General features: G+C 37.8%; 1 protein-coding gene across 1 annotated transcript in view; it reads right to left on the bottom strand.

Annotated features, from left to right (window-relative positions):
- The window catches only part of RGS7 (regulator of G protein signaling 7), a gene marked incomplete at both ends in the record, with an annotated part of 646678 nt that overhangs the window by 324719 nt on the left and 309260 nt on the right, over positions 1 to 12699 (bottom strand). The window contains one exon of the mRNA XM_079698482.1: positions 7079 to 7175. Within this exon, the coding sequence (XP_079554608.1) occupies positions 7079 to 7175 (97 nt within the window). The remainder of the gene's footprint in view (positions 1 to 7078; positions 7176 to 12699) is intronic.

The raw sequence follows: 12699 nt of genomic DNA, 5'->3' as shown, positions 1-12699 counted from the left end.
GAAGTTCATCATAGTTCTTAGAGTCTTTTCCAGAGAGTTCCTTAAGGATAGAAATCTGCTATTCTGTAGGCACAATGATTTTTGTCAAGTAAATTACATATTTTGGCTACTGATAATGATTTACTCTTGAGCTGTGTTCATAATCTTAAGTAAAAAGGTCCATCTCCAGAGATTTAGTTACAGCTGTTGTTCATACAACAATAAAATGATTCAGCTGTGTTGGAAAGAGTTTTTGCTCTAGCAAGCACATATAGGGAGAAGCCATGTTCTGAGTAAAAGATAAGGTAAAAGAACTACTCCAGAAAACCAACACAGTTGGTAGTCAGAGAGGATTCTTATCTGTAGAATTTTGACAGACATATTTATGTATTTGAACAGACCTTCCCTCTCTGGAATGAAGTTATTTGGAGGACAAAATCCAATCCAATCCCAATAATATTCACTTAAAATACAAAATAGCAAATTCAGATGTCCAAAAAGCACTCCAGAGAAACAGCACCACCATCTACAGTTACCCTGAAAGAGAAAAATAGTTCCTGGGTCTAATTTGTGTGGCTACAAAGAAAACTAAAGGTGAAATCAAAGCATTAAGGTATTCCTGAATTTTTACCATTTCTTCTAATATTCTGGTGAAAACAAGAGCTTGCTTTTTATCTTGGTCAAATCAAATTGATTCAGCCACATTTTAAAATAAGTCATTTATCTACAAATACAGTGAAAGCCCAATACATAGCTAACCTTATAATTTTCCCAGTAGTATTTAGCTATAGAAAAAGAATTATCTAGAACAAATGTCAGAGAGTCCAAGTAGCTGAGATTAGAATTCTTTACTATTTCTAATCACTTCATGGTGCTATTTTACAATAAGAGTGACAACCAAGATGGGGTGAAGAATCTTTCACAGCAAAGATAATTTGAATACCTGTTTGATTATGTGACAGTTCAGCTTCCCCTCTGTTCCTCAGTTTGGCTGATTGTGTAGTTACCATGTGCCAGTTGTTTTGTGACTTTGTCAGAGAGGTATGTCAAGAAGATGACAAAGAAAGGACTGGCGTTTTGCAAATGTTTATGTTTCTTGCAAATCTAGTTAACATTTTTTGTTTTCTCCAAGAATTTATTTTTTCAGAATTGAACTTTAAGAACTTCCAATATTTTTAGATATTTTTTCTTTCTTATTTATTGCTTATAAATTTCCTCTTTGGATTCTTGAATTACCAATGGGATATCCTAAAAGCAAAATATTACAAGCATGATTCATGCCAAAATATTTTACAATTGTTTTAAAAGCAATCTATTTCTCTCTGAATTTCTGTAGAACCCATGCTAGCCATTCCAATGACAGATGAAAAATATTTCACAGTAAGATGTCAGTTTCAGAAAAGAGCATCTTAGACTCTTAGAAATATCTTAGAATTTCTTAAACAGTCTTACGGTCTCCAGAGAAAAATATTCCATAATATTTATTTCTATTTTTATTGTCCTTAATTTAACTCCAGATGTAATCAGGTTTAAGTCATAAGGCACCCTGAAAGCTGTTCTCAAAAACTTTTAGATGCAAAATATGTACTTATTAAACTTGCATTCAGCCAGTCCATATCACCAAGCTTTCTCCTTTTCTTTCTTACTGGTGCAGCTACCCACAAGATAAGTTTAAGCCTATACAGATCATTTCTCCATGACACTAATAAACATTCATACAACCTTTGGAAGAATAAAAGATAAGAGGCATGACATATTCAAATTATTTCATTTAAAAGCAACTTAATTTTTAAGCTCATACATACTACTCAGTTTCATATACATGCCTGAAAAGAACAAGGCATCACAGAGAACTGTATACCCTGTTAGAGGACCAAAATAATAATAAAATGTGAATAATGATTCCTTATCCAGTAATATGAAATATAATAATTCCTATTTCCATGCAATTGGAGTAGCTCAGCATGTTACTGGTTAGGGCTTCCTTTGTTATTAAACTTGCTGAGAGTAAGAATAGAACACAGAGGGAAAAAATGGCCTGAGTGGATTCTAGAGAATTAAAGGTGCTTTCTTGAGCCTAAGACTTGAGGCTAAAGTCTCAATAGAGTACTATTTAGCCTTAAAAAAGAAGGAAGTCCTGCCTTTTGTGACAACATGGGTGAATCTGGAGGACATTATGCCAACTAAAATAGGCCAGACACAGAAGGACAAATACTGCATGACACCACATATATGAGGAATATAAAACAGTCAAAGTCATAAAAGCAGAGAGTAGAATAGTGGTTGCCAAGGGCTGGGAGATGGGGAAGTGGGGATATATTAGTCAAAGGGTACAACTTTCAGTTACACAAGATGTAAAAGTTATAGAGATCTCCTGTACAGCATAGTGCCTATAGTTAACAAACTGTATTGTATACTTTAAAATCTGCTAAAATGGTAGCTCTTATGTTAAATGTTCTTACCCAAAATTAATTAATTAAGGCAGAAGCAAATTTTATGGGATGATGGGTATGCTTATGGCATGGATAGTGGTGATGGTTTCACCTGTTCATACTAATCTCCAAACTCGTCAAGTTGAATACATTAAATGTAAATAGGTTTTTATTTTAATCATACCTCAATAAAGTAGTTAGAAAAAAAGACTTGAGGCTAGCCAAACCCACACATCATAAGGACCCTTAAATAACTCTTCTGACTATAAATTTTGCTCTTGCCAATTGGTGGCAAGCCATTTTTATGACAGCATGTTAAAAGTGATCAATTCAGATGAAGAATGGAAATAAGTTGCAAAAGAACAGTAACAAAAAGATGCAACTCCTTAAGTATCGATGTGCTTGTGATGGAGAATGTCCTCAAGCTATTAAGACAAAAGACAGAAATATATGAAATGCAGGAATGGCTGACTTACAACCCCCAATTTATTTCTGACCATTTTAATGAAAATCTACACCATTTATAAAGAACTGAGAAGAGTGTTCAGTTTTATTTCCTGCGGTGGCTTATCTGGAAACACAGTAACTTCCCAGTCAATACACTGAAGAAAATTAAACTCATACAATGGGTAAAGGCTTATTTCACCATGATCTAGAATAAGTGAAATACTGAATGTCCAGAATATGAAAACATTCAAATGCCCACCACTGATTTCATTTCTTGAACTTGAGGGGGTCCAGTCATATAACACCAATGGAACTGCCTAAGCTATCTCACAAGTTGAGAAGGCAATTCTGGGGAAAAACAATGTTGTGATTGGACATTGTCCTACCCAAGGACATCTCCTATCCCATAGTTCAAGAGATCAACATGGAGTGCTCATCCAAAGATTTTTCATCTGATGTTGGGACCATGGAAACCAGGAGGCTGAAATTCAATTCCAAAACCAAAATAATTAGAGAAGTCTTGGATGTTTAGCTGGAAGAAAGCATTTATCAGGAGGTGGGGAAAAATAAACAAACAAAAAATCTCCAAAGCCCAAACCACTGTTAGTTATATTATCTATGTAATAGCCATGATTCTGGGTTTGGATCTCAGATGTTGTGAGAGGATGGACTTGCATCATCATGTTCTCAATACAGCTGTTTTCCCCTGAGGTAGATGTGAACATTACTTGGCCACCATGACATGTGTATTATATACGGGTGCTGCCTGGTAGAGCTGGAGAGTTTCTATCCCTCCACGTAACTGTTAACATCCCACAATCTTAGAGGTTGAAGAGGCTCTTGGCTTGGAGTAAAGGAACTAGAAGGAACTAGATTCTTCTTTATAATCCCTTCTCCCTCCCACAAGTAAAACAAACAAATCAAAACAAAACCAAAACAAGAAAAAAACATTAGACAAACTGGGGTGGGCTTGACTGAGTCCAGATTGCAGAAAAAATAATCAGGGCCTTTGAAGGGAAACAGAAAGCTCTGCACAAACACGTTGGCCACTGCATCCAGTAGAAAATGAGTGCTGGCCTGGAACCCAGTCTGGCCCTGCTGCCCTACTTAAGGCAGTACCTCTTAAACTTTAGAGTTAAAATTGTGATTCAGATTTAGTAGGTCTGGAGTGGGCCCAGATGCTGTATTTCTAATAAATTCCCAGGTGATGCCGATATTATTGGTTCATGGACCATGCTTTGTTCGTCAAGGCTTTAGGGAGCATAAATGTGTAACCTGAATGAGCTAGATCAACAGTATTTGAGACAGTTTTTCCTTTGTGGAATGGTCCATAACAAAATAGACTCCTTTCCCCAATAATCACACTACCTTCCTCTCACATATTACATCACTCATCACAGTTGGTTTCTGATTGAAGTAAGGGCCTAAAGTTAGTAGATCCCTTGTTTCATTATCAGCTCTGAAGTAGAACATGAAAAAGAGAAAGAAGAAGCAGAAAGAGGCAGGAAAGTAAGCAGTGGGTAGCAAGTCAGGCCACAAAAGAACACAGGGATTAATCCCAAATCACCATAAGAAATAGCAGGAGAAGAAAATTACTAAAAAAGACCAAAAACTGCTAGTAAAGTAGATGGAGATTCAGACCATTATAATTTGGGGATATTAATACAAAGAGGTTGGTAAAATACTAGACATAATACTAGACATACAAATTAAATCTACAGCAAAGCATCTAATTGAACCTGTGAGGCAGAGAGCTCCTAAAAGTTTCTAGGAAACACTGAATGATAATTAGAAACTACAGTAATATGAAAATTGTCACTGATATTCTCTTTATTTCACAGCTAACAGTGTTGGTTTATGTTAATGAACATTAAAATAACAGGCACTTCATGGTTCAATCTCATTCTTACTTTTTAATTAAGACCTTAATATTGTCAATCAAGAGTTCTTCCAATACAATGCTATATTGGAATTGTATTGGAGGTGTTATTACTTGAAGAACTCAACCAAAATTTTAGATTTACCATTAGAGCAGGTAACTCTAACTTGAAGCTCAGCTTAAACTGATGGGCAATCCTTTTGCGTTCAGCCATTAAATTACTGAATTAAAATGCCTCTGGATGGGCTATGCACTATTTAATTGACCACAGCTCCCAGTTCAGATGGGCAACTTAGTGAATTTATTTGCCTGGATTGTGAATGCATTTCAGTTTACAACCCCAGTATTGAAGTATTTTAAAGAGATAAGTTCTCTTTTTCATTGGTTGACAAAATACAAGTAGTTTTCATACTTGTGTTTAGAGGTAAAGTTAACTCTCTGAGTTATTGATGGCAAGGAACTTAATACTTACTCAAGGATATAGGACATATAAAAAAATAACTATAAGGCAAGGTGGGGCATAATAACTACTAACAGGGAGGCAAAACAACAATAACAACAAGTCTTTTGAGAGGACATAGAACAAAACTCAGGATAGTTTTCTCCAAAGAGCTCTCTGAGCTAGCTGCTGACGAATGGACAGAATTTAATGGTCAGAATGACCTCGAAGTCTGGAAGTAGAATAGTGAGGAAGGAAGAGATAAAGGCCCAGATATGGGAAAATATAGGGCATCATCAAGGAAGAACAAGAAACTGGAACAAAGTGGGACTGAAAGGCAGTAACAGGAAAAAGAGAATACATTTTATTAGAGTAAAATGTCATGCTACTGCAGCTCTTATCTGCTCCATTGCTTTCTCTCTTTCATCTGAGAACAATCCAGCTATTAAACATCAATATCTGGGCCTACTTATTTGTGTTCTGGTCCTAATTATTACCATCGTACCAAGGCTGAAGGATTCCTGATCACTGGTCTTCTTTTGATCCTTGTTCACAAGAAAGCATCACACAACTCTTGTTCATGAATTCCATCAAGCACCCTCCCCTCCACATGCTCAGCACCAGCCTCCTTACTCTCCTTACTGGCTGCGAAGGCTTTGGTCTTTCTGATTCTGTCTCTTCTCTAAGCCATGCCATCCAAGGACAGAGCACACCCGAGTCCCCAGAGCTTGGCCATTCACTGTCTCATGGAGCCAGAGCACCTATTTCTAACTTATTATTATCCATTTTCTCTAGGGCTTCTCTAGTTACTTTCAACCAAATCTGTGGGGTTTCCCTATTTCTAATAATAATTCCTATATCTCACAATCACCCAATTAAAAAACAGAAACCGGGCTTCCCTGGTGGCGCAGAGGTTGAGAGTCTGCCTGCTGATGCAGGGGACATGGGTTCATGCCCTGGTCTGGGAAGATCCCACATGTTGCGGAGCAGCTGGGCCCGTGAGCCATGGCCGCTGAGCCTGCGCGTCCAGAGCCTGTGCTCTGCAACGGTAGAGGCCACAACAGTGAGAGGCCCACGTACCACAAAAAAAAAAACAAAAACAGAAACCATTGGGTCATGTCATCTTATATCCTATATACCTAGTTATTCACCAAATCCTCATGCTTTTTCCTCTTTATTCCTCCACTCCCTGGCTATCAGATCCTTAGCATTCAAACTATTCCTACAAGAGCCTTATACCTATCACAGTGACAAGGACCCTTACTGAATACCAATTCAGCCAAGCACTTTCATAATAACATTCTCTGCAAAAATTGTAGGTGTCTCCATATTTTGTTATATCAGAATTAGATTTTTTGGTTGGCTTTCAAAGACCCTAGACCCTCATTATTTGACCCAACTCTATTCGTTCCCGTCTATCCACCCTGTTCTCAGCAGTTTGGTCACTCCCAGTTTTGCATGCAGAATTGGTTGAGGTAGTGGTCTTGAGGCTGATATAATTCCTCATTTTTCAAACTCTGCTTATCATTGCTCTTCAGGAACCCTTTCTTGCCTCTTCATTTATTTTTGTCACTTTCCTAACTTTTGTATATAATCTACAGCACACTGTTTCATACATCTATATTTTAATATTTTCTTTTTTTTCTGTTATTTCACGTTTGTTCATTATGTCTTTGCAACTACTTTTGGGTAAGGTCATGATTTTTTCTTTTTTTTGCTGTTTTGATTTGTTTTACTATCAAGTCAAGTATCCAACATGATGTTGAACATGACATGAATTTTTATAAGTAATTATTGAATAATGAGTTAGAGAGAGCGTCAATAGTAAATGGCTAGAATAGATTTTAAATAGTTATATGAAAAGTGCTGGAGAAAATAGTGTTACACTGAATGCAAACTTACCAGAGAAGACACTAGGTATCTTGGAAAGAAAGCTTTTGACGGTACGAATAGGAATTCCATTTTTTTCATCTTGCATGCGTGCTATGACGTCTTCCATCTAAATAACAATAATAAAATAATTAAAACGTTTTAAAAGTTGAACTTTTTGAGAAAAATCAGTCCTCATAAGAATTTTGTATACCTGTTTTTCATAACTAAGAATAATGCCATATTCTTGTCTTTCTATACTTTGTCACATTAATATTTTCAGTTTGGTTAAAAGACGATTGAGAAAACAGAAAGAAAGGTGGCTATTTCAGAGTTCATTAAGCTTAAGAAGAATTTTGTGCTTGGAATATTGCCTCTCTCCTGGTTTCACATTCTTTGGTTATAAATGATCAGAAAACATTGTGATAACACGATCCACATTTCATTAATGCTATCTCTACTGAAGTCAGTGCAAAAGAAAATAGAAGACTTAAAAGCATCAGTTTGGATTTCCTCTTCAAACAAGAGAGTTTATATGATTTGGTTTAACATAAACTTCCACAACCTGACAAGAAATACAGGACTGGCTGCCAGCAACTTCTTCTTCTCTTGCCCAGGCATTTACTAAACTGACATATGAAATCTACATGCATGCACACACATGTACAAAAGTAATAAAATGAATGTCACACCATAGCCTTTTGCTAGTTTAGTATCTTCCAATGTATGTATCTTTCTTTCAATCTGATTAGTACATTCTCTTTTGTTTTTGAAAATTTTTCAGTTTTAAATGGCTTTGCTTTACCAAGTCTAATGTGGAACTTAGCTTTGAATAATATTCATTCAAATCACAGCTTCAGACTTTTGTTGTGCTTCTAAGCCTGTGGCACATATATACACACAAATATACACAAGTTGTATTGATAGTATGAAACTCAAAGTCTATCATTTACTCATCTCACAAGCAGTTACTTATGACTGATTCTAGACCAGACTTACAGAGGGCACTATGGATGTGAATATGAATATAATACACTTGCTGCCTTCAAAAATTCAGTCAATATTGAAAACAATGGGTGAGTAGTGAAATTTGAGTAAGGTTTGTAGTTTAGTTAATAGTGTAGTACCAATATCAATTTCCCATTTTTGAAAATTATGTTATCATTATATAAGATGATGAAATTAGAGGAAGCTGAATAAAGGGCATACAGACACTTCTCTGTACGATTGTTGTATCTTTTCTGTAAATCTGAAATTATTTCAAAATAAAAAGTTAAAAAAAATCACAGTCTAAATGTTGCATAAAGTAATCATCAATCAACACAGCTTCAGAACAGTTTTCAATGAAGAGATCTTATTTGCCTGGATAAGTATTTTCAGATTTATTAACATGAGAAACTAAGATGTGGGAAAATGGGTTTCAGATCTTCTCATTATCATTCATGACACTTTGAGCAAGCTAAGCAACTTCTCTAAGGTTTCATTTCCTCAAGTGTAAAATGTATATAATAATATTTATAACAACTATTCCACAACCTTTTTAGGGTAGGGTTGGGGTGGGAGGAGTACAGTATTTTATTAAATAATACAGCATATATAAAACACCACACACAGACAATAAATATTGGACTTCAGATGTCTACACACACTACACCCCTGATACTTTGAGCTGCATATTCTCCACTCCTCATGTTCCTTTTTCATGTGGAGGGAGCACCATTAGCCTAATTCTCCTGCCTCTCTCTGTTCCCTAACTCACTCCACTCTGGGGAGCTGGGCTGACTTATCAGGTAAAAGAGTTGGGAATGAGAAATTGGCCTACAGAGCCTATCCCTTTCCTGTAGGGAAGCCCATACCCAAATCTGCTGATGTGGAGAGGCCTATCCCCAGTGGGTGAGTAGTCTGTTAAGGACTGGGTTTTAGGATTGTCTCCTGTGTTCACAAACACTCTTCAATATAATAGCTTTGTCAGCGATCAAGGTGATACCATGACCTCTAACTGCTTTACTCTTTGGTTGTGATATTCAGTGGGTTCAGAATTCAGCTAGGAAAGGAAGTCTGTTTTTTTTAATCAGACCCCCCAAAGACCGCAACAATATTCAGTTCTTTACATGTAATAAAATATTTCATCCAATTATAGAAACATGAAAAAATATACACTTTTATGGCTTTATTTTGTTGTTGTTTGTCCTTCATTTACCTGATACAATGCTGAGAAATGAGGAATAAGCTGCTTTGCCTTGCCTAGTATCAGCCTGTAAACCCTTTTATCATCAGCTTAATGGTTTAAACTAGGCCAGCTTAGATGGACATGGAAACCTCTCTGACTCCCACTTTAATCACCTAAGCTCCCTGGATGTGACAATCATCACTTCTGGTTGGGTGCTGAATTAAGGTCCATCTCTCAGTTCGCTGGATCCCAAAGTAGCAAGGTTAGGAATCTGGGAATTAAAAGTGACCTCTGTGGTTGTATTTTAAAATCTTCAATGTTTCTGAGCCATAAGTTCCACAGAAGAAAACAATTTTAAACTCCATGTAAAAATAGGATTTGTGTTCTAGATTGAAAATGTGATCATCAAAATGTATTCAGCTGTTTTTATCTTAATTCAGATATGATTTACACATGAACCTTATCATGACATAGAATAAGCAAACAAACAAAACAACAAAACAAAACAAAAACAAAGACCCAATACAATCTAGTTTTTAAAAGCTAAAATCAGTCACAAAGGCCACATATAAAAAACACATTATTCTAAGCTCATTTAAGCATTCACTCAGAGACTATTTTTATAATAAGCAGGTTTTAACATGCGTGATCATCTGCTTTCTGACTATAAGCAATAGAAAATGGATGAGGAGAATGCTAAAAGCAGACAAACTAGAAAGCAAGCTACACAGCAAGATACTAAAAAAGTAACTCTAATAAATATTAAAACTCTTTAGGACGATTTAATTTAAGGCCAAAAGACTCAGATATCACGAGCATCCCAAAAGAAGATTACCTATCTATCTATCTATCTTCATAAGGATGATATTGAGTTATACAGGGTCAGAATGTGTTTTCACACTCATGAGCGTGTTTCTGAAGGTGAGGAGATTTGAGCGTGGGATAACATAACAGTGGACTATGGGCAGTAAAACGGGGCATGTCTTTGGTCACGGAGGCTCTCTCTCGGTCTTATTTAATTAACCCTTAAAATAAAAAGTTAGAAGCAGGTGATTTGTAAGATTTCTTCTAGCTACAAAATTACTTAAGTCTGGAAATAATCATCAGTGTTCGGAACTGGGTAAGTTTTCTTACTTAAGTCAAAGAGTCAAATCTCAATCAAAAACCGATGAGCTGATTAAATTGACCAGACCTTTTACAAATGCATTTGCTTCCAGATGTCAACACATTTCAGTTTCAATCCAAACAGCAGAGTGATTATGAACATGCACTTAGGACTGTCAGATCTAAGTTTGATCCTGGCTGTGCTACCTGCAAGCTGTATGAACAGGTAAGTTACATTGTTACTCTAAGACTTAGTTTTCTCATTTTTTAATGGAAAAAAAGATAATAGTATACATATTATCAGGGGTGAAGATTAATGAAACAATACTACTTAAACGTTTATCATAATGCTGCCATGAGACACCATGGAGGCTTGCTAATGCTCAAACATCCATTTCTTATTTTTTAGAGATTTACAGTTTGGAGGTCTACAAATCACCATTTCACAAGCCAGCCATGAATACTATAGGATGGCAGGCAATACGTAGGAGAACTAGTTACTCAATCAAAAGGCAGTACTGACTGCCTAAAAAGTGTGGCCAAGATGGAGGAGTAGGAAGACCCTGAGCCCACCTCTTCCAATGGGCACACCAAAATTACAACTATTTACAGAGCAGCTATTGATGAGAACAATCTGAAGACTAGCAGAAAAGATCTTCCACAACTATAGATATAAAGAAGGAATCACAGTGAGAATGGTAGGAGAGGCGGAGATGTAGTATAGTAAAGACCCATACTCTCAGGTAAGCAACAAAAACTCCCAAGGAAGAGAACCTCAAATGAGAGGATACTTAAAATTGCACAGGTTCTCCTCAAGAAGCTAGGGGTCCAAGCCCCACATCAGGCTCCCTGGCCGGGGGTCCTGCACCAGGAAGATGAGATCCCAGAATTCATCTTTGAAGGCCACTGGGGCTTATTTTCAGGAGAGCCAAAGGGCTGTGGGAAATACAGACTCCACTCTTAAAGGTCACACACAAAATCTCACATGCTCTGAGACCCAGAGCAGAAGCAGTAATTTGAAAGTAGCCTGGGTCAGACCAACTTGCTGATCTTAGAGAGCCTCCCAGAGAGGCAGGAGGAAAGTAGGACTCATCCTGGGGAAACAGACACCAGCGGCAGCTATTTTGGGGAACTTGTTCTACCACAAGGACACTGGAGCTGGCAAGTGCCATTTTGTGGAGTCCTCCCTCTAGCTTATTAGCACCAGGACCAGACCCTCCAGCCAGCTGGTCGGCATTAGTCCTGGGACTGCCCCAGCCCAGCAGGGGACACAGCATCACCCACAAGAAGGCAGGCAGCAGCCATAGGCCCCCATGAACAACCCCTGCAGACCCAGGAACTGGCCTCACTCCTGAGGAGGCTCAATACTTGGCCCTGCCCACCAGTAGACTGGGCACTAGCCCCAGGAGCTGACCTTACCCACCAGTGAGACAGCACCAGTCTCTAGACACCCTGGGCCCCAGCCCAGCCCCAAGTGAACACCAACTCCAAGACACAATGGGCCATGCAGCCAGCAGTCCAGGGACCTGGCCCCAACCCCAGGGGCCAACAGCAACCTCTGACTCCCAGGACCACAAAGTCAGACACCTCATAACCTGGCCCCACCCAGGAGCAGTTGACAGTCTCTGGGCTATGCAGGGCCTGGCAACCAACTAGCCTGGAGCCAGTCACGCTTACAAGTATGCCCACACTAGTTGGCCCTGCCACAACAGAAGGGCCCATGAAGCCCACATACAGGCACTTCTAGAGCATACAGTTCTGGTGAACAAAGTAGAGTGTGCTGCTGGACCCCATATGACATCTCAAGCATAAGGCCACATTTCCAAGATTGAGAAATGTAACTGACCTTCCTAATACACAGAAATAAAAACTGGGGGTCAGGCAAAATGAAATGACAGAAGAATATTTTTGAAACAAAAAAACAACATAAAGCCCAGAAAGAGAGTTAAGCAAAGTGGAGATAAGTAATCTACCCAATAAACAGTTCATGATAACAATCATAAAGATGCTCAGAGAACTTGGGAGAAAAATGGGTAAACACAGTGAAAAGTTTAACAAAGATTTAGAAAATATAAAGAAGAACAAAACAAAGCTAAAGAATACAATAACTAAAGTAAAAAATACACTAGAAGGAATCAAAAGTAGACCAGATGACACAGAGGAATGGGTCAGTGAACTGGAAGAGAGTAGTGCAAATCACCTAAGCTGAAAGGGAAAAAAAAAAAAATTAGGACAGCTTAAGAAACCACTGGCAAAAATCAGGCATACTGATATTAGCATTATAGGGATCACAGAAGAAGGAAAGAGAGAAAGGAGCAGAGAACATATTTGAAGACATGATAGCTGAAAATTCACTAACCTGGGAAAGAAAACAGAAATC

The sequence above is a fragment of the Hyperoodon ampullatus genome (genome assembly GCF_949752795.1).
Source record: "Hyperoodon ampullatus genome assembly, chromosome: 2".
NCBI classification, from domain to species: Eukaryota; Metazoa; Chordata; class Mammalia; order Artiodactyla; family Ziphiidae; genus Hyperoodon; species Hyperoodon ampullatus.
This window is presented reverse-complemented; position numbering and strand designations above follow the sequence as displayed.